Source organism: Arabidopsis thaliana, chromosome 5, assembly GCF_000001735.4.
Source record: "Arabidopsis thaliana chromosome 5, partial sequence".
NCBI classification, from domain to species: Eukaryota; Viridiplantae; Streptophyta; class Magnoliopsida; order Brassicales; family Brassicaceae; genus Arabidopsis; species Arabidopsis thaliana.
Genome location: NC_003076.8, coordinates 6,666,287 through 6,690,144, shown reverse-complemented (window position 1 = coordinate 6,690,144; position 23,858 = coordinate 6,666,287). Strand labels below are relative to the sequence as shown.

The 23,858-nt window shown below is 38.0% G+C and overlaps 8 protein-coding genes and 2 long non-coding RNA genes across 10 annotated transcripts; 4 read left to right on the top strand and 6 right to left on the bottom strand.

Moving 5' to 3' along the window:
* Nucleotides 1-104: 104 nt before the first annotated feature.
* Nucleotides 105-1,037, top strand: RAP2.11 (uncharacterized protein). The gene has a single exon (NM_121984.2). The coding sequence runs from the start codon at nt 113-115 to the stop codon at nt 872-874; it is 762 nt and encodes a 253-aa protein (NP_197480.1). The 5' UTR covers nt 105-112; the 3' UTR covers nt 875-1,037.
* TUA5 (tubulin alpha-5) lies at nt 974-3,115 on the bottom strand. Its single transcript, NM_121983.4, has 5 exons — nt 2,821-3,115; nt 2,523-2,737; nt 2,246-2,445; nt 1,626-2,134; nt 974-1,534 (listed from the first exon to the last, which is right to left on the bottom strand). The coding sequence occupies exons 1-5, from the start codon at nt 2,931-2,933 to the stop codon at nt 1,219-1,221; spliced, it is 1,353 nt and encodes a 450-aa protein (NP_197479.1). The 5' UTR covers nt 2,934-3,115; the 3' UTR covers nt 974-1,218.
* A 2,285-nt stretch (nt 3,116-5,400) lies between these two features.
* Nucleotides 5,401-7,725, top strand: TUA3 (tubulin alpha-3). The gene is made up of 5 exons (NM_121982.4): nt 5,401-5,783; nt 5,866-6,080; nt 6,158-6,357; nt 6,469-6,977; nt 7,069-7,725. Exons 1-5 carry the CDS (start codon nt 5,671-5,673, stop codon nt 7,382-7,384), a joined length of 1,353 nt encoding a protein of 450 aa, NP_197478.1. The 5' UTR covers nt 5,401-5,670; the 3' UTR covers nt 7,385-7,725.
* Nucleotides 7,726-8,090: 365 nt separating this feature from the next.
* On the top strand, nt 8,091-10,839 carry AT5G19760 (Mitochondrial substrate carrier family protein). The gene is made up of 6 exons (NM_121981.5): nt 8,091-8,416; nt 8,821-8,904; nt 9,150-9,211; nt 9,316-9,677; nt 10,185-10,399; nt 10,498-10,839. The coding sequence occupies exons 1-6, from the start codon at nt 8,300-8,302 to the stop codon at nt 10,552-10,554; spliced, it is 897 nt and encodes a 298-aa protein (NP_197477.1). The 5' UTR covers nt 8,091-8,299; the 3' UTR covers nt 10,555-10,839.
* On the bottom strand, nt 10,761-13,129 carry AT5G19750 (Peroxisomal membrane 22 kDa (Mpv17/PMP22) family protein). Its single transcript, NM_121980.4, has 7 exons — nt 12,672-13,129; nt 12,380-12,467; nt 12,009-12,103; nt 11,781-11,853; nt 11,598-11,690; nt 11,401-11,487; nt 10,761-11,098 (listed from the first exon to the last, which is right to left on the bottom strand). Exons 1-7 carry the CDS (start codon nt 13,019-13,021, stop codon nt 11,018-11,020), a joined length of 867 nt encoding a protein of 288 aa, NP_197476.1. The 5' UTR covers nt 13,022-13,129; the 3' UTR covers nt 10,761-11,017.
* An 84-nt stretch (nt 13,130-13,213) lies between these two features.
* On the bottom strand, nt 13,214-16,271 carry AT5G19740 (Peptidase M28 family protein). Its single transcript, NM_121979.4, has 10 exons — nt 15,251-16,271; nt 15,110-15,177; nt 14,949-15,030; nt 14,772-14,864; nt 14,528-14,680; nt 14,380-14,448; nt 14,218-14,305; nt 13,959-14,131; nt 13,750-13,866; nt 13,214-13,671 (listed from the first exon to the last, which is right to left on the bottom strand). Exons 1-10 carry the CDS (start codon nt 16,157-16,159, stop codon nt 13,378-13,380), a joined length of 2,046 nt encoding a protein of 681 aa, NP_197475.2. The 5' UTR covers nt 16,160-16,271; the 3' UTR covers nt 13,214-13,377.
* Nucleotides 16,272-16,519: 248 nt separating this feature from the next.
* AT5G19730 (Pectin lyase-like superfamily protein) lies at nt 16,520-19,870 on the bottom strand. The gene is made up of 5 exons (NM_121978.4): nt 19,213-19,870; nt 18,141-18,330; nt 17,841-18,047; nt 17,527-17,762; nt 16,520-17,090 (listed from the first exon to the last, which is right to left on the bottom strand). The coding sequence occupies exons 1-5, from the start codon at nt 19,581-19,583 to the stop codon at nt 16,943-16,945; spliced, it is 1,152 nt and encodes a 383-aa protein (NP_197474.1). The 5' UTR covers nt 19,584-19,870; the 3' UTR covers nt 16,520-16,942.
* A 787-nt stretch (nt 19,871-20,657) lies between these two features.
* AT5G03105 lies at nt 20,658-20,930 on the bottom strand. The gene has a single exon (NR_142657.1). It is a non-coding gene; the product is annotated as an other RNA (long non-coding RNA).
* On the top strand, nt 20,726-21,037 carry AT5G03095. Its single transcript, NR_142656.1, has 2 exons — nt 20,726-20,831; nt 20,919-21,037. It is a non-coding gene; the product is annotated as an other RNA (long non-coding RNA).
* Nucleotides 21,038-21,444: 407 nt separating this feature from the next.
* AT5G19720 (Ribosomal protein L25/Gln-tRNA synthetase, anti-codon-binding domain-containing protein) lies at nt 21,445-22,481 on the bottom strand (the record flags this gene model as incomplete). The annotated part of the gene is made up of 6 exons (NM_121977.2): nt 21,445-21,652; nt 21,722-21,779; nt 21,867-21,956; nt 22,028-22,133; nt 22,224-22,324; nt 22,419-22,481. 6 exons carry the CDS (start codon nt 22,479-22,481, stop codon nt 21,558-21,560), a joined length of 513 nt encoding a protein of 170 aa, NP_197473.1. The 3' UTR covers nt 21,445-21,557.
* Nucleotides 22,482-23,858: the final 1,377 nt, after the last annotated feature.

Below are 23,858 nucleotides of genomic sequence, written 5' to 3'. Positions count from 1 at the left end.
GAGACAACCACTAAGATTTGACCCAAACATACGAGCACAAAATGGAAAAATTTATGTATCCCTATATATATGCCTATAACTATGTCTATGTACAGATTCATACAAAAAAAATATGGAACATCAAACAACTCCAAAGCAGAAAACTAAGGAGAAGAGCAAAGGCAACAAGACTAAGTTTGTGGGAGTTAGGCAAAGGCCTTCAGGAAAATGGGTGGCAGAGATCAAAGACACTACACAAAAGATACGGATGTGGCTCGGAACCTTTGAAACCGCAGAAGAAGCCGCTCGAGCCTACGATGAAGCTGCATGTCTCTTACGTGGCTCCAATACTCGCACCAATTTCGCAAACCATTTTCCTAACAACTCACAACTATCTTTGAAGATCAGAAATCTTCTTCACCAGAAGCAGAGCATGAAGCAGCAGCAACAACAACAACACAAACCAGTTTCTTCTTTAACGGATTGCAACATCAACTACATCTCGACTGCTACTAGTCTCACCACAACCACCACCACCACCACTACCACGGCCATACCGCTCAATAATGTGTACCGACCAGATTCATCGGTCATTGGGCAACCAGAAACCGAGGGTCTCCAGCTTCCTTATTCGTGGCCCCTTGTCTCTGGATTCAACCATCAGATTCCATTGGCTCAGGCAGGGGGAGAAACACATGGACATCTCAACGATCACTACTCAACCGATCAACATTTGGGTCTTGCAGAAATTGAAAGACAGATATCTGCGTCCCTATATGCAATGAATGGAGCTAACAGTTACTATGACAACATGAATGCAGAATATGCAATTTTCGATCCTACCGATCCCATTTGGGATCTCCCTTCACTCTCCCAACTCTTCTGCCCTACGTGATTTCCAATTTACTTTTCCTGATCAATTCATGTAATGTTTGGATCAATGATCCATGATTGTAAAGTAGAACACATCTCTACAATGTTCCAATAGACAAGATTGTACCTAAAGAAAATGGACAATGTAAGAAGATAATGAAGGTTTCGTACAACAAAAGCTTGATAATGAACTCGGGATCTTCCCCAATGGTCGCTCTACCAATGAAAATGTATCTAACCGAGATGAAACACGAAGGAGGATCGAATATTGTACAGGATTAAAACAAACATGTAATCAACAAGAATCATTAATGAAAACAGATAAACGAAAAAACTTTTTGGTAGCACATTGCTTGAGAAAAGGTGTCAATAGTCTTCACCTTCATCTTCTTCATCGTCTCCACCTTCAGCACCAACTTCTTCGTAGTCTTTCTCCAGTGCGGCCAAGTCTTCACGTGCCTCAGAGAATTCACCTTCCTCCATTCCTTCACCAACGTACCAGTGCACGAATGCCCTCTTCGCATACATGAGATCAAACTTGTGGTCGATCCGTGAGAACACCTCTGCAACTGCTGTGTTGTTACTGATCATGCATACAGCTCTCTGAACCTTAGCGAGGTCACCACCTGGAACAACTGTTGGAGGTTGGTAGTTGATTCCACATTTGAACCCAGTTGGGCACCTGCAAAACAAAACCCATGCCAAAGGAGTTACTATATAATAACAACATAAAGGTAGAAAAATTAGCAGCTATATCCATTTCTAGATCATACCAGTCAACAAACTGAACAGTCCTCTTTGTCTTGATGGTGCCAACGGCAGCATTAACATCTTTGGGAACAACATCTCCTCGGTACATCAAACAACATGCCATGTACTTTCCGTGCCTTGGGTCACACTTTGCCATCATGCTCGCTGGCTCAAACACGGCATTGGTGATCTCAGGGACTGATAGCTGCTCGTGGTAAGCCTTGGCGGCTGAGATGACTGGTGCATAAGATGACAGCATGAAATGGATACGGGGATATGGGACAAGATTGGTCTGGAACTCAGTGATATCCACGTTGATGGCACCATCAAACCTCAAAGATGTTGTCAAGGATGAAATGATCTGTGATATCAACCTGTTCAAGTTTGTGTAGGTTGGCCTCTCGATATCTAGGGATCTGCGGCAAATGTCATAGATGGCTTCGTTATCCAAGAGGACAGCTACATCGGTATGTTCAAGAAGGGAATGCGTTGAAAGCACACTGTTGTAAGGCTCTACAACAGCAGTAGAAACCTGACATCACAGAGGAATATGCATTAAAACCAAGTTTCATCCAAATTAGACCACTATAGAAACATGTCATGTAAGAGGTTCTACTTCAGTGTCTAGCAAAAGAAAGAGTACCTGAGGAGAAGGGTATATGGTAAAACCAAGCTTAGACTTCTTTCCGTAATCTACAGACAAACGCTCTAGCAACAGAGAACCCAATCCAGAACCAGTTCCACCACCAACAGCATTGAACACCAAAAACCCTTGTAAGCCAGTACAGTTGTCGGCAAGCTTCCTCACACGGTCAAGACATAGATCCACAATTTCCTTTCCAACTGCAATTACAAGAAGCATTCTAAGGACCATTTCAAAAACCCTAACAAGTTAGAACAAGCAGAAAGTGGATTCTCACCAGTGTAATGTCCTCTAGCGAAGTTGTTAGCAGCATCTTCTTTCCCAGAAATGAGCTGCTCTGGATGGAAAAGTTGACGGTAAGTACCAGTACGAACTTCGTCGATAACGGTAGGCTCGAGATCAACGAAGACAGCCCTAGGAACATGCTTCCCAGCTCCAGTCTCGCTAAAGAAAGTATTGAACGCATCGTGTGCAACACCAACTGTAGTATCACTGCAACAGAGCAAAACATTCGTCTCTCAAAAACCTTCAGATCCACAGAAACAGAGTATAAAAGAGAGAATTAGGGTTTATACCTCGGCATCATTCCGTCGGGCTGGATTCCATGTTCGAGACAGTAAAGCTCCCAGCAGGAATTTCCGACTTGGATCCCGGCTTGTCCGATATGAATGCTAATAATTTCCCTCATCTTCTCTCAGCAGAAACCCTAATTCGAGCGATGCTCTGCGACAGACGGAGAAGGAGGAAGACGGAGATCGAGGAAATGAAGGCGGTGAGAGTGAGATCTTCTTTTTTTGGTTCAACTTCGTTGGCAAATTAGGTTTATATTTTGTGAAGGGAAAATGATTAATTTATTGAATTGGATTTGATAATTTGTTGGGGTCCGCCATTTTGTGACAGCCTGCCTTGGGTCCCACGGCTTCGCTTTTGTTCGAAAATGAGTTCATTTTACAATATTGCCCACACGATCCAGTTCATTCTACAGTTTCTCAATTTTGGCTGGCATAAATATCTTCGGCGGATACATGTTACTTATTGTTATGGACCGGATTGGTTTACGTCAATTTAGGATATAGGATCGAATCGTGGATTGGTTTATCGATCCGGTTCAATGTTTTTTTCATTATTGTTTGTTCAAACAGATTCTACAATTTTTTTTTTTTTGAACACGTTTTAACAGATTCAGTTGTGTTGATCTACATAATGACAAAAGTCACATAAAACTATTGGTCATGATCATACTATAGTTGTTTTTATATCATCAATTTTATTTAGTGATATGCTTTATGAATTAATAATTATGGATGGACATTTAAAACACCAAAAAAAAACATAATGGACAACTCTTTGGTATTTAATGGTTTTTAATCAAAAAATTGATTAGGTGGAAACAAAAAAAAAGTGGGTGCACAAATGAAAATATACAGGGTCATTCGATTATATATACTAGTAAAAATAATATGAACCTCTCAATAATATATGTATAAGATTATGTGAAGTTATTGGGTCGGCAGTCGGCACCTAACGGGAGTGAGATCAAATGGATGTAATCATGTAAACTTATGTGCAGAAAAGAAAATAATGTAAACCTATGAATGAGTAGATTATTAGTATTGTTTAGTGTTTCTTGGAGATGTAAGGGTTCTCACATCCACATTCTACTTCATCTTCCTCAAATCCTCTGCAATTGTTTTGTTCCCTTTCTTAAAACGATTTGGGAATGTTCTTAGGATATTGAATGTAAAGTAAAAAGATTTGTCCCTAGTCTGAAATCTATTCATTTTCATGATATTGTGTGAATGAGAACCACCACAATACATAACTGAAGTTTTAATAAATTACATGCAAAAAATTTAAATAACTATTTATGTAATAGTTATATATCTCTCTATTCATTATTTGTGTTCATAAACAAACCAAGTCATGTGGAAATATGAAATAATTGTCTTGATGACATATTTAATCAAACAATTCCTTAACCCAACCCATTTCCAATCATATCAACTAGCATTTTTGTAAACTCGCAAACTTTGTGACCGTTATGTACTCTCTTCGGATTCACGGTTTCACTCGACCGTTGTCTACTTTACTGTATACTCTCTTTGGGAATTTTTTAGTCTTAAGGTTAACTATCAATTGCTTTAGGATCATGCATTTTTTTGTCTTTTTGTTAGTTTGAATGGATGAAAATTCCCTTAAAACATTATATTTATAGGATTGAATTGCTACTTAAGCTATCTTCCTAACCGCATGCATGAATTCAATGGATTTGATAATCGTTTATCTTGAAATCTTGATCCATTATATCTAAACAATTGCTTAACCCACTTTGACATCTTTAATCTGAAACCGCTTAGGAAAAATATGCTATATAGAATTAATATAGCTGATTGTCTCAATTCATCTAACTTAACTTAGCAATTAGAGAATTAATCTAGCTGACTATCTCAATTCATCCAATACAATCTTAGAATGATCAATTTATATGAGTTTATCTTTCGTATCATTACAATCATTTTGGTTATCAAACCATCATTTTGGTCGTACCTTTATCCACTCATTGAAAAATATAAAAATATTTGGCTCCGATTAGTAATACGCGTAATTGCAAAATGACATTTTTTTAATACGAGTATATAAGAATGTTACCAATTAAGAAAATTAACATAATATTTATTAAAACGCAAAAATACAGAATTTTTGTTTTCTTCATAGAAAATAAAAATAAAAATTCATTATGTAAATACATATTATATGTATATTTAATTTTAGACACATATATTTGTTTGTTTTATTATGCAATTTTTCATTCTACAAATTTATAGTTTTGCAAATTTTTATTCTCCTACTTATGTCATTAAAAGGATTATACGGGGTTATCTCAGAACTTGTGATTTCAAATCTTGAAAACACGTTTTACGTAGTCAATATTTATGTAAGTTAATTAATAAATAAATGCACTAAGAGAATCAAAATCTTATAACAAAGACAACCTTACATGACGTTTCTTTTCTGTTTGGCGCTTACAAAAACATCCTACTATAACCAATAGTTATTTAAACCACTAAACCCTAATTTAACCTATAATATCGATTTAGGTCGGTTAAGCTATTATTTACCTCACTCATACTAACGAAATACCTAAATTCCGGTAAGTTATTTAAACCGGATAAAAATCGACACCTTCCAGATCTAGATCCAGATCGAATCTCACGTATTTTGTCTATGCCCAGTCCCAAAGGCAGGCTGTCACAACTTGGCGGACCCCAACCAATTATCAAATCTCATTCAATAAATAATCAATTTCCCACAAAAATCATGGAAATTAGGAAAAAAAGAAGATCTCGCTCACCGCTCTCATTTCCTCAATTCTCCGTCCGTCGAAGAAGCGAATCGCTCGAAATTAGGGTTTCTACTGAGAGAAGATGCGAGAAATCATAAGCATTCACATCGGACAAGCTGGGATCCAGGTCGGAAATTCGTGTTGGGAGCTTTACTGTCTCGAACATGGAATCCAGCCGGACGGAATGATGCCGAGGTATAAACCCTAATTCACTCTTTGTACTCTGTTTCTGTGGATCGGAAGATTTTTGAGATACGAGTCTTTTGCGTTGTTGCAGTGATACTACAGTTGGTGTTGCACACGATGCGTTCAATACTTTCTTTAGCGAGACTGGTGCTGGGAAGCATGTCCCTAGGGCTGTCTTCGTTGATCTCGAGCCTACCGTTATCGACGAAGTTCGTACTGGTACTTACCGTCAACTTTTCCATCCAGAGCAGCTCATTTCTGGGAAAGAAGATGCTGCTAACAACTTCGCTAGAGGACATTACACTGGTGAGAATCCACTTTCTGCTTGTTCTAACTTGTTAGGGTTTTTGAAATGGTCCTTAGAATGCTTCTTGTAATTGCAGTTGGGAAGGAAATTGTGGATCTATGTCTTGACCGTGTGAGGAAACTTGCCGACAACTGTACTGGCTTACAAGGGTTTTTGGTGTTCAATGCTGTTGGTGGTGGAACTGGTTCTGGATTGGGTTCTCTGTTGCTAGAGCGTTTGTCTGTAGATTATGGAAAGAAGTCTAAGCTTGGTTTTACCATATACCCTTCTCCTCAGGTACTCTTTCTTTTGCTAGACACTGAAGTAGAAACTCTTACATGACATGTTTCTATAGTGGTCTAATTTGGATGAAACTTGGTTTTAATGCATATTCCTCTGTGATGTCAGGTTTCTACTGCTGTTGTAGAACCTTACAACAGTGTTCTCTCAACGCATTCCCTTCTTGAACATACGGATGTAGCTGTCCTCTTGGATAACGAAGCCATCTATGACATTTGCCGCAGATCCCTAGATATCGAGAGGCCAACCTACACAAACTTGAACAGGTTGATATCACAGATCATTTCATCCTTGACAACATCTTTGAGGTTTGATGGTGCCATCAACGTGGATATCACTGAGTTCCAGACCAATCTTGTCCCATATCCCCGTATCCATTTCATGCTGTCATCTTATGCACCAGTCATCTCAGCCGCCAAGGCTTACCACGAGCAGCTATCAGTCCCTGAGATCACCAATGCCGTTTTTGAGCCAGCTAGCATGATGGCAAAGTGTGACCCGAGACACGGAAAGTACATGGCCTGTTGTTTGATGTACCGAGGAGATGTTGTTCCCAAAGATGTTAATGCTGCTGTTGGCACCATCAAGACAAAGAGGACTGTTCAGTTTGTTGACTGGTATGATCTAGAAATGGATAAAGCTGCTACTGTTTCTACCTTCATGTTGTTATTATATAATAACTCCTTTGGCATGGGTTTTGTTTTGCAGGTGCCCAACTGGGTTCAAATGTGGAATCAACTACCAACCTCCAACAGTTGTTCCAGGTGGTGACCTCGCTAAGGTTCAGAGAGCTGTATGTATGATCAGTAACAACACAGCAGTTGCAGAGGTGTTCTCACGGATCGACCACAAGTTTGATCTCATGTATGCGAAGAGGGCATTTGTCCACTGGTACGTTGGTGAAGGAATGGAGGAAGGTGAATTCTCTGAGGCACGTGAAGACTTGGCCGCACTGGAGAAAGATTACGAAGAAGTTGGTGCTGAAGGTGGAGACGATGAAGAAGATGAAGGTGAAGACTATTGACACCTTTTCTCAAAAAAACTGCAACCAAAAAAAGTTTTTTCGTTTATCTGTTTTCACTTTTGATTCTGTTGATTGTTTAAATCCTGTAAAATATTCGTTCGGTCTTCGTGTTTTATCTCGGTTGGATACATTTTCATTGGTAGAGCGACCATTGCGAGTTCCCGAGTTCATTATCAAGCTTTTGTTGTACCAAACTTTGATAATCTTCTTACAACTGTCCATTTTTCCTTGAAGTATAATCTCGTCTATCGGTGCGCTAACGTTTATCAACGTTCTGTATATGCTTTGTTGTCGTATCAGCTAATAATACATTTATGAGATTCAACTAATGTTAACAAACCACGTTGATCTTCACAAAAGGGCATCAGAATTATCAAATTGCATCAGAAATACTGCTCCACTGGTCCACTATCTAAAATACGGCGTGAAAAATGCCAAAAATTATTGAACAAATACAAAATACAAATACAGAAGATCAATTTTTTTAAAAAATTAGAATTTATTGGACCCAAAAAATTCAGAATACTAACGATTTTCAACTTCATACTAGAAAATTAGAAATGGACGAATGTCAAATCTAAAATTCATATGAATGCGTAATAAATAACTCTAAATATTTGGATTGCGTAAAATCCGAATGGTGAAAAGTAAAGTCCAAATTAATAAATTTAGAAAATATGTCTGGCTTAGATCAGATCTCATATGCAAATGGAAAAAAATAAAAATTAAAAAGGCAAGGGTTTGGTGCAATTTAGTTTCAGTTGGGTGGTGTTAATATAAAAGGCCCATAAGCTTCACACTTCATCGTCTCCTCTCCACCAAGTGAATCTCTTTCTCTCTCTCTTTTTCTCCGCGGAAGGAATCTCTTCTTCTGGTTGCGTTTGAGTCCGTACGAAAACAAAAGAAAAGAGAGAGATGGCGGAAGAGAAGAAAGCTCCAATCAGTGTCTGGACTACCGTGAAGCCCTTCGTCAATGGCGGTGCCTCTGGTATGCTCGCTACTTGCGTTATCCAGCCGATCGACATGATTAAGGTCTGTCAAATGTTTACGGATACACGTTTCTGTATCACCCATCTCTATGTCTAAGCTCGTTAGTATTAACAATTCTTGCTTGATTTGCTGGTATTGATACCTACGAAATCCGTAAATGTTGTTCATCAGATCCGAGTCTGTAGATTTTATCTCTCAGATCTGAGTTTTTGTTTTGGCTTATTATAATCAAATTTCATTGCTCGGAACATAGTCAGACTCGTTTGAGTGTGAATTGTTGCTATTGATACATGTTTAGATGAAATGTTCTAGTTCAGATCTGGATTTTGATTAGAATAACGTTCTTAGGTTCATCACAATGTGTGATTCTTCGCCTGTGTTCATAGGATTTTTAAATGATGTGAATGTAATTAACTAATACTTTGTTTTGTTTCTGGTTGGTGAAGGTGAGGATTCAACTTGGTCAGGGATCTGCAGCCAGTATAACCACCAACATGCTTAAGAATGAGGGCGTTGGTGCCTTCTACAAGGTATAAATTGCATTTCTGGATGCATTACTTATCTTGAAGATGTACGTTTTGTGTAGTATGTTTTCTATTGATATGTTCATGACTTTTGTTGATTTGTAATGTATATGATTTCTGCATTTCCGGATCTGAGTCTCAGCTATTCAAAGAATTAATTTCCTTATCTAACAGTCTTTCCAACAACAACATTAGTTATACCCCATTGAAGATGTCTCCTGAGCTTATTTGATGTTAATTTTTTTTAATAGGGATTATCTGCTGGGTTGCTGAGGCAAGCAACTTACACGACAGCCCGTCTTGGATCATTCAAGTAAGTTAGTCATTCGTCTTTCGTCTTGAGCCCATCCAGATGAATAGATTTTTATTGCCTTATGGTTATGGATAAATCATCCTCTCTTCTGTCAATCTTATTAGGTTGCTGACTGCAAAGGCAATTGAGTCTAATGATGGAAAGCCTCTACCGCTGTATCAGAAGGCACTATGTGGTCTGACAGCTGGTGCTATTGGTGCTTGCGTCGGTAGTCCAGCCGATCTAGCACTTATCAGAATGCAGGCCGATAATACTTTGCCGCTAGCTCAGCGCAGGAATTATACCAATGCTTTCCATGCGCTTACCCGTATTAGCGCTGATGAGGGAGTTTTAGCACTTTGGAAAGGGTGTGGGCCCACTGTGGTCAGAGCTATGGCTTTGAACATGGGAATGCTTGCATCTTATGATCAAAGTGCTGAATACATGAGAGATAATCTTGGTTTCGGGGAGATGTCTACGGTCGTAGGTAAGCTGCTCTTCCAAGTTTCTCATACAGTAAGAATATATTTTTTCTGTGAGCAGGTAGATAGCAGTTAGAGTCAAGGATCCTAAGAATCAATCGTCTTGGAAATTTACATTTGTAGCATATAATCTCCTGATTACACGAGTGTTAGATTGTCATAAATTAAATGTGTATTTCACTTAATACAATCTATCCAAGAACTACACCAAGGAAAATACTTTATTAATGAGAGGACTCTCTAAACTCTCAACCGTTGCCCAAACCCAGATCTAAGACCAATCCAGAATGGATCCCATTGCGTTGTCCTTACTCCCTTTTAAGAGCTACTAATTGTAAGGTCGCTCAGTTGGCAAAACTACACTTTTCTCAACTTCCTAGGCTTGTTACACTAGTTCTGCACTAGACTTAACAAGAAACCTTTATCAGTATTTTCATATGGTCATGTAATCTCTGTATGATAAATTGTAGTTAAAATAGATCTCTGAGTTTGGTTTTTGTTTACTTTAACAGGAGCAAGTGCTGTTTCTGGGTTCTGCGCTGCGGCTTGCAGTCTGCCATTTGACTTTGTCAAAACTCAGATTCAGAAAATGCAACCGGATGCTCAAGGAAAGTATCCATACACAGGTTCGCTCGATTGTGCGATGAAAACCTTAAAAGAAGGAGGACCTCTGAAATTTTACTCGGGTTTCCCAGTTTACTGTGTCAGGATTGCCCCTCACGTCATGGTATAATAGCTCTTATCTCCCTTTTTTGTTTATGTTATTGTAATTACCACTTCGTGATTGCCTCTAAGATAGTTGTTGATCGGGTTTTCTTTTGGCAGATGACATGGATCTTCCTAAACCAGATTACGAAATTTCAAAAGAAGATTGGTATGTGAGGAACAAATACAGCAGCAAAAAAATAAGATGAGAAGAACGAAAACACAATTGGAATTGTGTTCATTTGCTTTTTAATCATATACATAACCTGCCTTAAAAGCATATTATTGTAGCTGTTTGAACTTTAATTTTTTGTTTCGGTCGGTGATTGGTCCGGTGAATTTTAAATTTTCTTCTTTGGTGGAAGTTTAAGACACATAGCCAGAGATTTCAAAATTTTCATACGAACTAAAAAAATTCTCTGAATGAGGAAACAATAAATATATGAAACATTGATGATGGGGAAATATTTGAAGTGCTTGAAGAAAAGCTTGTTTCAACTCTAAGAAAATGTCAAGTGCAGGGTTCCCAAATAATTGTTTCGAAACACCAAACATTTGCATCAGCAGACAAGACCGTTTCCCCAAAACTCTGCCGATAACAATCCAGCAACCACCTCTAGGCTCCAGGTAAGAAACATGTCTACTTTGCAACAACTTCTTTGTGAGCTTTGAATGATAAAATCACATTCCAAGCCAAAGCCACTACGTTTGAAGCAAGTACCTGCAATAATTCATATATAAGACATCGATTCATCCTCAAAGCCAAAGAAAATCTTGCTAAGCATACTAGCTAGAAGCTAATGTCATTCAAGCGTAATTCATCTCAAGCTCATCATGTCAAAGATGTTTTTAACAAGGGCTCAAAAACATGAAAATGCGTAATAAATTCTCAAAGATTATACTAAGCAGAGGATTAACAGCGTGTGGGTCGTTATTCGTTATGTATGAAGCATATCTATCTTAACCCAATTGTATTTTTTTTCAGACTCCCGTTTCATGTAGTCACAGAGTTTAGTATCAAACCTGGTAGTTCTGTGGAACAAATCTGAAGTTAAGAAACTGAAATGGTATCCATAGCTGCCAATTTGCTATCATTGCACCAGTCCACTCCTATACAACCAGCAATTCATGGATTCAATTAGAACACCGCAAAAGATACAAAGTATCAAATTTAGATTCCTGCACCGGAAATATTAAGTTTAGTTAGGTTTTAATCCAACCTGTTGTAGCTTCGGTATGACATTTGATGGTTTTCCTTCAAGTGTCACAACTGCTGATAAGAAAACTCCAACAAAAATAGGAGCAAAAACAAACTGCAAATACAAATTTTGGTGTTAAGTGCTAACACAGAGGAAGCAAGATGGGAACATAATTGTTAGACTGGGAACAGGAAACTTTGCTACCTGATCCAGTAGAAGTCGTATAACTGCGCCTGATAATCCAGAAGCTGTCACCACTTTGCTCAAATACAAATACCTAATGGATGGAGTTGAGAGATTTCAGAGAACAGAGAATAAGCATAAGTAATATACCAATGGATGCATAAGTCTCTTCAACTGAAGAACCACTAGCAGAGACGTAATATAGTTAGCTTTTGCGGTGTCATACGAGTGAAAGGTCCACGGAAATACCAGAAATGCAATGTTGGACCGACTAGCCCTAAGCCCAAGAAGGTAAAGGTGAGTGTCCTCTTCTTGTCCAGCGATGAGGTCTTGTTGATAGTAAGCTGCAACCAAAAGTGATACGAATAAGCAATGTCGCTCACATATCTAGCAGAATACGATCAAGCATTATAAAGAAAATGGGGCTTTACTACATTATCCTGTATTTTGGGTCTATTAGCTTCCATTCTAACTTTAAAAAAGAGATAGCACAATTCAAGTTAAAGTCTGTCTGTTCAGAAATACATAATGCAGCAGCTCATGAATACTGTTTTATCTCGATATATCCTGAATAGTGAAGAATCCAAACTTCAAAGATAGCACAAAAATGAGAGAGTTACCTGACAGATCAAATCTCCAACGAGGTTCAAAAGTGCTGCGGTCACAGCTTTGGTCAAAACAGGAGAGTTTGAGAGAAGAGCCTGGTACCTGAAGCACCATAGAAAAAGGCACACAAAGTGTGTTTATGCTCAAGTCAAAAGCAAAGAATCATACTAGAAAAAAAGTGTTCCGTGAGTAAATTATTAACACATCCAAGAAAAATTTCCAACATCTGCTTCAATGAATTGCTTTTCAAAGAAACATCTTTACACAAGAACAGGAGTAGTGACAGGAGCAAGTAAGAAAAATTACCATGAGAGAAGTGACCACTTCTTTCCTTTTCCGTCGCTTCCATCACCACCACCGCCGCCGGAACCACCACCACCACCGCCTGAACCACCTAACCCGCCAGAGCCACCTGAATTCCCACCTGGGACCGCAGAGACCCGGACTAGATGCCCAAACGCAGTCCCAGAACGCCCCGGCCAATTGCTCCGACCACACTTCAGTGAACCAACATTTTTGTACCCAAACGAAAGAGCCTTGCTCGAACTACCTTCCGTTATAGTTCTTCGACCAAAAGACGAAGAGTGATTACCTGAAAACCCAACAGAGTTGAACGGGAGTGGTGGTTTCCGGGTTAAAGTGATAGAGTTAAGCATCGTTGTTTCGTCTGGTCTGAGACTGAACGGCGTTGACTCTAGCTTTTACAAGTATAGAACTCCTGAATCTAGCTTCCGGTTGTATTTTGGGCTTTTATATGGGCTTTAGTAATGGGGTTTTATATGGGTCTTCATATGCTGATATGCATCGAAGCGACGCCGGAGTGTATTGATCTCACCGGAGGTTTTCAAAGCGTTTCAGGGTTTAACTTTAATCAAAAGAAACAAATTTTAAGCAAAAGAAATAGAGGAACTACAAAATGTAAACACCAAAACTGAATAAACTTGTGACAGAATCTTATCTGCCTTCATTATGTTCACATCATTGTGCTGAAGCAACAAGAGCATTCTTGATCTCATATCAGTTCACCTTTTAAAACAAGTGAAGCATGTCTAATAGCTCTAGAGACTCTCCAAATCTGGTGTTGAACATTTTCCCAAGATGCTTTTGTGTTTAGCTTCTTTGCATTGTCAATTGCATCATCAACTCCAGGGAATGATTTCGATCCGTAGTCATCGTACTTCGATGGTCCGTATATCAAATGCTTGTACCATGGTCTTTCAGAGAGTCCATCTCGGTCTGTTAAAGCTCGTTCTGCCATCATTAATCTGTCATTAAGCTCTCTCACTTTAAGAGCTCCTTTAATTGCCTGCACAGTACATTCAAGACTACTTTCAATATAGTCACTATACTTGTCACTTTGTCAAATGTAAACTAGTGTCATTACCTCTTTCTCTAGGGATATATGTTTTGCAGCCGTAGATAGATCTTCTATCGACTTGATCAACGTAGAAACATCTATGTTATGTCCTAACTTCTCATTCTCCAAATCTTCCGCGCTTTTCTGTTTTATGCAGGTTGACAAATACCATTACAGCAACCTCTTAGCTCATTAATTGCTTTGGCCATATGTTTTATAGGATATCAATTAGTTACCTTGAGTTCTAATGCATAGGAAGTATAGTTGAATGGTATAATTTCCTCATCTGCTAACCGAAGAGCGACCAAACCAAGAACACTAGCCATTGCGACATGTCGCTGAAACATCGGATCACCAAACTTTTCCATCCAAGTGAAGTCATCATACATAGAGTGATATACTGGATAGCCTATTAGTAAAAATGCTTATTGACTCGGCGTTTATACAACAGACAATGATATTTGGTTCATGTAAGTGGCTGAATCAGATATTTACCTCGTCCAAAGGACATGTCAACTCCTGGAACACCAACATGTTGTACAAATGATGCATAATCCGAACCTCCGCCCCCTAATCTCCTGATCTTCACATACCAAGTAAACAAATCAGTTTAACCATAAGACAAAATTCATTATCTAAGCTAGTCTCTTCACTTACTACAACAGAGTCGCTTGATCCTATCCACGATTCATAGATTGTTTGCGTTGCGTTATCTGGATCCCGGACCTGCACACAGTTAACCAAAAAGCTTGATTATGTGTCCTCCTTGCTCAAAAGATTGCTATAAAACTGCCTTTGAAAGTACCTCTTGAGCAGCTACTTTGATCAATTCATCTAGTTGTGGAGTCGCAGAGGCATGAAATCCAGGGCCAGATACCGCACAATCTACATTCAAGTAGGCCACTGCTCTCGAACTTAACATCTCTCTATTTTCTTCTACCCATTCTGTTGACCCAATCTACATAAAAAAAAAACATCAAACCCCAAATTTCTGCTTCTTTCAACATCACAAAAGCACACATATAAACAGTGAGGTAGAGACTAGAGACCAGGCCATACTCCTCAGCATCCCAATTACACAGAATAATCGTCCTTCGAGGCTTCCATCCTCTTTTCTGCAGCTTATCTAGTCTTTGTGCAATCTACAACAGTTTCAAAAATCTCTCATTGCAATAAAAACATTGGAAACTTTCACCAAATACATGTTGCAGATAACTTTTACTCGCCTCCATAAGTACCGCAGTGCCACTGTTCGGATCAACAGCTCCAAAAGTCCAAGCGTCTCTATGGTTCCCAAGAATCACATATCTAACCAATCCATTCATATACAATCCCTAGTTAGTTACTACAATCAGAAGTCTATTGCCACTCACTATTGAAAATGTACCTATCAGGCTCTTCTTCTCCTTCAATCACTCCAATAACATTCTCAATCTTGGCAATAACAGTTTCCCCCTGAAACCAAGACCCAACAAAACTCAAATCCAAGTAAGTAACACACATCTCAAACAGAAACTCACTCACTCACAATGTAGCTGAGGTTCAAGACCCCAGGTCCAGGCCCCACTGGATAAACATCTCCATCAGAAACATCTCCAACAACTGTCTTCAGAATCACTTCAGCATCAGCAGCTGAGACAGGCAACGACGGTATAAGCGGAACATCACCGCTCAATTCAACCGCCTCGTCCGATAATCTCTCACACCCATCAACACTTGCCCATCCAGGAGTCGTTGGATCACCTAACCCATTATAAACAGTACCAACTTGAACCCCACTCGGTGGCATCCATTTACTCGCCGGAAACCACTCATCTCCGCCGTAATCTCTCTTATCAGTATATATCACAACCCCTACAGCTCCTGCCTCGTAAGCGTTCTTCACAATGTCTCCTCTGTATATCTGACCGTACCTCGCGATTACAACGGCTCCAGAGACATTCACGCCCATATCTTTCTTGAGTCTCACGAAATCTTCCACTCGTCCATAGTTTGCATAAACCACTGGACCTGAAACGTTACCTGACTTAGCGTATCCATGAAAAGTAGGCATCACTTCATTAGCATAAGGATTGTCTCCGAGTTTTTCTTGTTCCAGCAAGAAAGTGATTGGCTTTGCAGAGTCTGTCGGCGTTAGTACCAAAGAGCGATGAACTGGGTAAGTTAGAGACACTTGGTAAGCAACGACGTGTGATTTGAGAGCAGAGGAGGTGAAAACAGAGCGAACATATTCCGCTGCTTCAGCGTTGGCCACTGTACCGGCTACATGAGGGCGGCGCGTGAGGGTGTGGAGGTTTAGAGCGACGGAAGCGTTGTCGGAGAAGGAAGTGGAGATGAAGAGCTCGTGGTAGTGAGACTTTGGTGGAGAAGAGAAGAGGGAGAAGAAGGAGTAAGATAAAGCAGCGATTACGAAGGCTAGAGATTTTGATTTCGACATCAATGGGGCTTCTTCTTAGATAATCATCAATGGAGTTGGTTGTTTGCTGTTGTTTTTCTGATAAGGATTTGATGTTCCCAATTATTGATCTTCGGAGGAATCTTTTTACTTTAATGTCAGTATGTCACCTTCACTTAGAATATTGATTAGGATACATAAATTGTTACCACATCATACTGATTTTGGGTCCCATTTGTGACAAACATATAAAGTTTTTTAGTGCTAATGTTGGAAGTGTTAAAATTATAATATACCCACTTTCCAAGTTTTTGTATTATCCTTCTCTTCTTGATATCATCAGTCTTACTAATTAAACATATAATTGAACATTAATTTGTCAGCTTTTACCAATAAAATGCACACTTTTCAGCCTTCAGGGGAGTGGAAAATACAAAAATGACCACTGATAAATTATGTCATTTTAAAACACAACCCCCAACCCTAACTTATTATTACATAAAAGGTAAAATCCAGGTTAGTTTGTCTGAACAAGACTTGTATCGTTTTGAAACTCATATGAAAATAATTAAAATAAATACACCAATCTGTTTCAAAATACATTGGACTACACCGGAATTCTTACATGCTTTGGCAAAAACATATCTAAGTGGTGTATCGCAAGATGGGACTTGGTCGGCAATGTTCGGTTGTTCAATATGGGCGTCGAGTCATGGAATGAGGTGTGCATGCATATGAAATGTTTAAAAAATTATTTTTATTTTATTAAAGGGAAAATGTACATTATTAATTAGGTGGAAAGAAAATAAAAAAAGGTGTATATGGTTAGAGTTTGATCCATTCAGAGCCGTCGATAAAGGTAAGAGAAAGAAAAGGCTTAGCTTCTTCGTCGGTGAGCTCTCTTGCCCAAGCCACCCTCCCTCCATAGTTTGCTCCTGCTCCCGTGCACTTGTACTGCCCATAGAACACCGTCCTGCACATTTTTTTCATTTTTCCTATTAAGTTATTATTCACATTTCTTCTATGTATGCGTTTTGGAGCTACTAAAAGACACTATGCACGCCTACGTACGTTGATGGCCTTAAGTTCCAATATATCTATACAAATGCATGCGCACACAAACAAAGTATTACTAATTTACTATTATCTCAAAAGCAACTTTTTCGGGGTAAAAAGACAAAAATGAAGTCGGTCTGAAATATGTAGTGGCCGGTGGGACCTATGACGCTGAAATAGATGAAGCAACGAGATAATGTTTTGTAAAGTTGGACTGATATGTGTTGTTCAATTTGTAATCAAGTATCAAGTATGGCATGTTCTCTCAAGCTTTTTGAGTCATAGCTATACCGACTAACTTTGGTTATACGTGATAATTAAAATGAGACCAAAGAGGAGTAAAGTAAACTTACATCTCACGGGAAGGGTCTCCCCAATTGTACCAGCCTCTAGGGAGGATGATGTTGTCCATGTAAGTGTAAGCAAAAACGACTCTTGAGAAGGGACCCCATGCCCTCCCAAGATACAAAACCCCTGTCCCTGTCACCTTACACTTTACGAACGAGAATCCGGTGTCCTCTAGAACACTGCTCCTCCCCTGTGCCGTCACTGCTCCTAGCTTATCCGCTATCGCATGCACGTGGCACCCCTAAACACCACTTTTGTTAGAGCAAGGACCAAACTAAAAGTTCTAACTTTAAATAGTATTCTAAGTGAGAATGCTTACTTCATAAAGAGAAAGGGCATTTCCAAAGATGAAGTCCACTGATCCCTCAATGTAACAATCTTTGTAATAATGTCTTCCCAAATGGTCATAGAGAGTGTCTTGAGCACCAAGCATTCTACACCCAAAAAACGCGGCATTGTCTGCCGACACCCTCAATGCTACCGCCTGTTTACCAACTGCACCGGGCAAGGGGACTGGGGTCGTGTTCTACATACATATAAGATCGCTAAGATGGATATAAAACTTATACGTCCAATTAAATTTTAAGACAACTAGTGTATATGTTAATAAGTTATATACCCTGAATGTGATATTCTTAGCGACAAAGAAAGGAGAGTTGACCGCGAACGAGGCCGAGTTGTAAGTGCCCATGGGGTTGCCTTTTGAGTCAGGGGTTTGTGCTGTGTCTCCCCATTCCACTGTTGTCTTCTCTGCTCCTTCTCCTTCTATTGTTATAAATGCCTTCAGTGGGGGTATGCTCACCTTCTCCCTAGACACATTTTCCCACATTTTTTCATTAGTATTATTAATTTTCTCAAATTTGTATAGTTCTTAGTCTTAGCTATAGTACGAAATAGTTCGCATAAAATCTAAAATTAAATGGACAGTAAGCGTGAAGCGTATGTGGACCACTTATGCGCTTTATAACTCGCAAAGGCCCAAAATGTCACTATAAAAGTCAAATTTCTAAAGATTATATTCATAATACATCCAGCTTACAAAATTCTGAGTTCACGTGATCATATAGTGTTGATTCCAAGGGAGAGATCATTGATTGCTACCTTTTTTCTATTGGCAATACGTTTTTAGACTCTCTTTCAATTTCATAATTAATTTTGGCTCATGCAAATGCAGGGAAGGACGAACAAAAAAGATATGGAAATATGGAATCCCCATACTACTTTAATAGAATGAAAACAAATTGCAAAACTGCAAAATATATATAGACAAAACTCTAGAATCTACGGTTGATCATGGCTGTTGGAATATACATACTTGCATCCCCACATTGAAATAAAAAATGAAAATATATCTAAAGATGTGGTACCAATTCGGAATTCATCAGTTTGCAAACTGTACAAAACACTATTTTTTTTGTTTAATTATATATCTGCAAGATCAACCTAATAAATATCATGTCCTCTATATATACCTCATTACCAAAAAAATGTGTGGTTGGAAAATAATGACGAAATGTTGAAAACGAAGGAGGATAGTATTTTTTATTTTTATTTTTATTTTTTTTAAATATGTTAATATTAAAATATGTTTTGATCATTATAATGTAATTACACCACTAATTACATGATATAGATCAGAGCTGTTAATTATGTAAAAATAATGTAATGGAAGAAAGAGTACTTGTGCTTACTTGTAAACTCCGGCATGAACTTTGATGACGACACGAACAAAGTTGATGAGAGGGAGAGAATCAATGGCGTCTTGGATTTTAGTGAAGTCACCTTTATTGGATTTCTTGTGGACAGTTAATGTATAAGAAGGGAAGAGTTTGTTCTTGGCTGCCTTGAACACTGAGTGTTTAAGGCTTCCAACGAATCTCACCCATTTCATGAACTCATCTTCCGGGTTTTGTGTCCGATCACTCGTCGTGTTCATATTCTTCTGGTTTCTTGGTCGTAATCGGAGACCTTTGGTGTGGCATTGTGTTTGCGTTGAACAAAGAAGGATAACGAGAAGGAGAAGGAATAAATTGGGAGCTTGGGTTGAATTGAGTTTGGGCATCTATACGACAATTAGCATCAAATACAAAAATATAAGGAGTTTTTTTGTTTTTGTTTTTTGTGTTTTGCCAAAGATACAAAGTACGACCAAAAAAATATATGGCTATGTGAATTCTCAATATGTATGTGTATATATATAAATGTGTGTGGATGTTGTTAGATGCGGTCGAGTGTTTGGCACTTTGGTAAGGGAATTAGGTGAAAAGAGACAGAAGGGAAGAGGTCACGGGGCGGTTCCACTCACATCCACGTAGAATGAGAAGCCTAGCTAAATGCCAAATATAAAGACAAGGAACCAACCCACAAAAAAGAAAAGAAACCCAACCCACATTGATGTGGTGCTTATTTCTTGTTTATTACACTGAGAAACAAAAGCTAATTAATCACGAGACACGACTTATACCATATGTGAATTCAATTTTATGCTCTATTTAGTCATCAAATAGGAGAGAGGTGTTGAACATGAGCAAAAACTAAGTTAGAACGAAAATATAGTAAAATAAAAATAAAAAGATATTTGGATATATATAACTTTTTTTGGACTTTCATGCGTTTTGACACTTTCATATAACCTAAAATGCGATTTAATTTGAGCACTTTTCTTTGGTTAAACACATGGGTTACCTGCGGAAGAGCGCCTATGTTAGTGGTCACGACCGTCTAGCTCTCTTTTTGGACGTTGGAGTTAGACTCCACTTCTCCACATGGAGTTAATTCTGTTTAATTGGCAAACGGACGTGGATGTGGATGTGGATGTAGTTGGATACATTGATGGTATAAAACTGAAATACATAATTTTGTGGGATGCATATATTTACTTAGGACGTTAATTAGATGTGCACAAATTTTTTGTTCAACACATATTTACATAAGTACATTAATACATATACAATGCAATTTACTAAATACCTAATGCACTAACACGACAAGTGCTATACCACAAAATACTTTGATTATGTTCACGAGTATACATTTGATATGGCTTTTAAATGATGGAAATAAACGATAACATATTAGTTTAATGCGGGATAAAATATTCACTGTGGATAGCATTATTTTTAGTTGCTTGCACTGCTGCGTACCAAAGTCGCATGCTGCCACCAACAAAAACTATTTATGAAATGTGGAAGTGAAGATAAAATATTGCAACGGCGAATTGGTGACGAGTGATGAATGATGAGAGTCCACTGAGAGGTGCACATTTAAATTTTGTGTTGTGAATAGTTTCGTGCACAACTAACTAATTAAGGTGGCTTTTTATTCTATGAATTTGATGTTGTCTTTCAGTGCCCGTGACTCCTCTCTTATAATCCTTTCTTGTTGCTTTGTGGTAGGGACAAACACTCTTCTCGTGAACTGTGGTTTCCCATCAATGCTTATTTTATTTATCTATTTGTGGGAAGTTTCATTTATATGGATTTCAAGATTATACTTTTAAATTATGGGGAAATATATGTTCTGTAGCCATGAATAAAGTTGAAAGGAAGAAAATAAATGTACCATAAATTCCTTGCGAATTCTACGGGGTTCGAATTCTTTTGAACTATTAACATAACCATTAACCACAATGATCTTTTGCAGGAAAAAAGCAATCATAAAATAAAATAAAATAAAACAATTCAAGATGATGTAATGGTCGGAGTATTTATTTTATAAGTTAAAGATTCAAGTGCACTCAATGCAATTTTCCGTTACTGAAAAAGAAAAAGCAACCAAACACCAAAGTAAATAATCCAAAAGGAAGAGTTGGTCACAAGTTTTAGCATCAGAAGTTTATAAACCAATTGAGTTTAGTTTCAATCTTAAAAGAATACCGAGATATCTGAACCACCTATATCGAACCAAACCAAAATTTATTCTATTTGTTGCCACAATGTGCCTTTCTACCAATATTCCATTCTCCATTATTTAACTCTATTAGGGGTTTTAAGGAGTTTTTGACCAGCACATGTTCATATGTTTGGTGTGAGTGTTTCTATTTCCCACCTTTCTTGTAGCCATCTTTGAGTGTGACCGTCCGGTTAAACACAAGCTTTCCCGGGATAGAGTCTTTGTCAACCGTGTAATAACCTAATTCATCACATTCAACGGTGTCAGTGTTTATTTAATGGTTGAACGAGCATAGGCATTAGAAACTACCACTTTGGAGTTGGGGGTTAATGTCAGTGAGCCAATCATCATTGAGTTCAGCTGGGTTCTGTTATGGTAAAAGAAATTGTCTTAGCTCAGGGAAAATCTTTGTTACTCAGGAAGTACAATACAACAAAAGCGAGACAACAATTACCTCGGAGTTAAAGAGGTTCTCAAATGAACAGACTTCAACCTTAGTTGGCTCTTTTCCTGGTGAATATTCAGGGACCCAGTGTAGAACACCCTGCAAATAAAAGAAACGATTAACAAGTGCCGCACAACTGCAGAATGTATTGAGATGGTTAAAGAATGGACCTTTGGCTTTATCTTCTTCTCGGGATCATACTCCACATAAATCTCACAAACAGTTTTAGTGTCATCAGCAAAGACAACGTTGGTGCACTTGATTGGGAAAGTGTATCTGCAAACAGCAGAAAGTTCAATGAGTCACAGATGAATCAAATTCAATGCCAAAAGTAATGATGATAAAGGATAAGTGTGTGGTTCGTACCGAAGCAAGACTGATTTACCAGGGGCAAGTCCATAATAATTTTTCGAATCCTCATTTTGGAAGTCAGATTGCTCCATGTATATAACTCTAGAGAGCGGAACCTAGATCAACAACCCAACCAAAAAAAAGGATCAGCAAAAGAGGTAAATGTTCCACTATGTGTAAGAAATTCGTACTTTGTGAAACTTATTTCACCTTGTAGAATGCTGAGGGATCATCATTCGGAGCATCAGGCCATCTTTTAGCATCAAGCTCCATAACTTTGTCTGCTTCCAAAAATTGGTGATAACCACCTTAAGAGGATTCAGCACCACCATGGTGCGGGGAGCTGTTTAATTTAACTCCTCTCTAATATGATGCTCAAGACGAGTCACATGTATCATGTGGGTATATAGTTACATAGTTACATAACTCCTCATGTGGGTATAGTATCATGTGGGTATATAGTTACATAAGGCTACCATCACTTCAATAAACAACAAAAGATAGAAAATTTAAGTAGCATATGCCAATTCGTATAAGTTACTGCAGCCTCCAGATATATATATAGCAGACCTTCTACTATATCATTTTCGGGAACCATGGCGCCGAGAAACTAGGGTTTTGATGATTGATGTTGATGGCGCGAGAAACTATAAATCTCCTCTGGTTTCCTTCCGAGTCCAAGCGGGCAACAATCTCTTTTATAATAAAAAGAATAAATCTATCAATTCTCCAACTTATACGAATGCGAAAAATTCAAAAAAATGAAGATTGGGGAAAGTTCACGCTTTTTAAAAATCTCACATATAGGGGAAATTAATTGGGTATCAGTAGATATTGGTTATAGTAAAAGAAATATGGTAAAATATATCCATGTGTGCTGTCAAAAAAAAATATATATCCATGTGTAGCTACAAAAACAATTATTAATCTTATGAGATTTTTAGCATAGCAAATCAGACCGTCCGATAATCCAATGTCCGAAAGATAAAGATCTCTATATAGACAAAAGCGGTTAAAGTATTACACAATTTATCGTACCTTGATTCTTTTATCATGAATCCTTTAAAAGTTCCTAAAATCTCTATTACTCTTTTCCCTAGAGCCAAATCTTACACAATAACCTTTAAAATAAGATTATTTTGTAATTAAATGTAAACCATTTTCTATTTTTTATATGTTGTATGGACCAGCCTGAGTCTAGAAGTTTAAAAGTACAATCAAATTCCTTTTCCATAAACCATTTTAACCATTGAAGAACAATCTTCTGTATAAAACTAATATTAATTACTCGTAAACAGTAAACTAATTTCCAAATCATCGGGACGTCTATTATAGGAACTTACAAGTTCACCTTAATACAATGTAAATCGTTTAATAATTTTGTAGCTCATCTAATTAAAGAAAACTATTGTAAAACCCTTTATTATTTCCAGATTATGTATTTACTTTTCAAGATTTGGTATCAGAGCTTCTTAAAGTCGCAGATGTTTAGAGCCATTGCACCAATGACTCCTTGGATGTAACGATTATTACTCTAAGAGAAAACTTATTATAATCTCTAAGCTAACATACATTATTGATAGAAAATAATATTTACTGCAAACACTGAAACACAGATACAATTTTAATTTTCTTGCAAATGTTGACCAA

Bases quoted from the DNA above. Each gene is read 5' to 3' on its own strand.
- RAP2.11 (NM_121984.2), top strand. From the start codon at position 113: ATGGAACATCAAACAACTCCAAAGCAGAAAACTAAGGAGAAGAGCAAA.
- TUA3 (NM_121982.4), top strand. From the start codon at position 5,671: ATGCGAGAAATCATAAGCATTCACATCGGACAAGCTGGGATCCAGGTC. The intron at 6,081-6,157 runs GTGAGAATCCAC...TTGTAATTGCAG, and splicing joins CGCTAGAGGACATTACACTG to TTGGGAAGGAAATTGTGGAT. The intron at 6,358-6,468 runs GTACTCTTTCTT...CTGTGATGTCAG, and splicing joins CCATATACCCTTCTCCTCAG to GTTTCTACTGCTGTTGTAGA.
- AT5G19740 (NM_121979.4), bottom strand. From the start codon at position 16,159: ATGTCGAAATCAAAATCTCTAGCCTTCGTAATCGCTGCTTTATCTTAC. The intron at 15,031-15,109 runs GTACATTTTCAA...TGGATTGGTTAG, and splicing joins GGAGAAGAAGAGCCTGATAG to ATATGTGATTCTTGGGAACC. The intron at 13,867-13,958 runs GTAACTAATTGA...TGCATAAAACAG, and splicing joins CCTATGCATTAGAACTCAAG to AAAAGCGCGGAAGATTTGGA.
- AT5G19760 (NM_121981.5), top strand. From the start codon at position 8,300: ATGGCGGAAGAGAAGAAAGCTCCAATCAGTGTCTGGACTACCGTGAAG. The intron at 8,417-8,820 runs GTCTGTCAAATG...TGGTTGGTGAAG, and splicing joins AGCCGATCGACATGATTAAG to GTGAGGATTCAACTTGGTCA. The intron at 9,212-9,315 runs GTAAGTTAGTCA...CAATCTTATTAG, and splicing joins GCCCGTCTTGGATCATTCAA to GTTGCTGACTGCAAAGGCAA.
- TUA5 (NM_121983.4), bottom strand. From the start codon at position 2,933: ATGAGGGAAATTATTAGCATTCATATCGGACAAGCCGGGATCCAAGTC. The intron at 2,135-2,245 runs GTACTCTTTCTT...CTGTGATGTCAG, and splicing joins CCATATACCCTTCTCCTCAG to GTTTCTACTGCTGTTGTAGA. The intron at 1,535-1,625 runs GTATGATCTAGA...TTTGTTTTGCAG, and splicing joins ACTGTTCAGTTTGTTGACTG to GTGCCCAACTGGGTTCAAAT.
- AT5G19750 (NM_121980.4), bottom strand. From the start codon at position 13,021: ATGCTTAACTCTATCACTTTAACCCGGAAACCACCACTCCCGTTCAAC. The intron at 11,854-12,008 runs GTATTTCCGTGG...TCCATCCATTAG, and splicing joins GGTCCAACATTGCATTTCTG to GTATTTGTATTTGAGCAAAG. The intron at 11,488-11,597 runs GTTGGATTAAAA...CTGGTTGTATAG, and splicing joins TCATACCGAAGCTACAACAG to GAGTGGACTGGTGCAATGAT.
- AT5G19730 (NM_121978.4), bottom strand. From the start codon at position 19,583: ATGCCCAAACTCAATTCAACCCAAGCTCCCAATTTATTCCTTCTCCTT. The intron at 18,331-19,212 runs GTAAGCACAAGT...AAATGTGTCTAG, and splicing joins GTTCATGCCGGAGTTTACAA to GGAGAAGGTGAGCATACCCC. The intron at 17,763-17,840 runs GTAAGCATTCTC...AGTGGTGTTTAG, and splicing joins ATGCCCTTTCTCTTTATGAA to GGGTGCCACGTGCATGCGAT.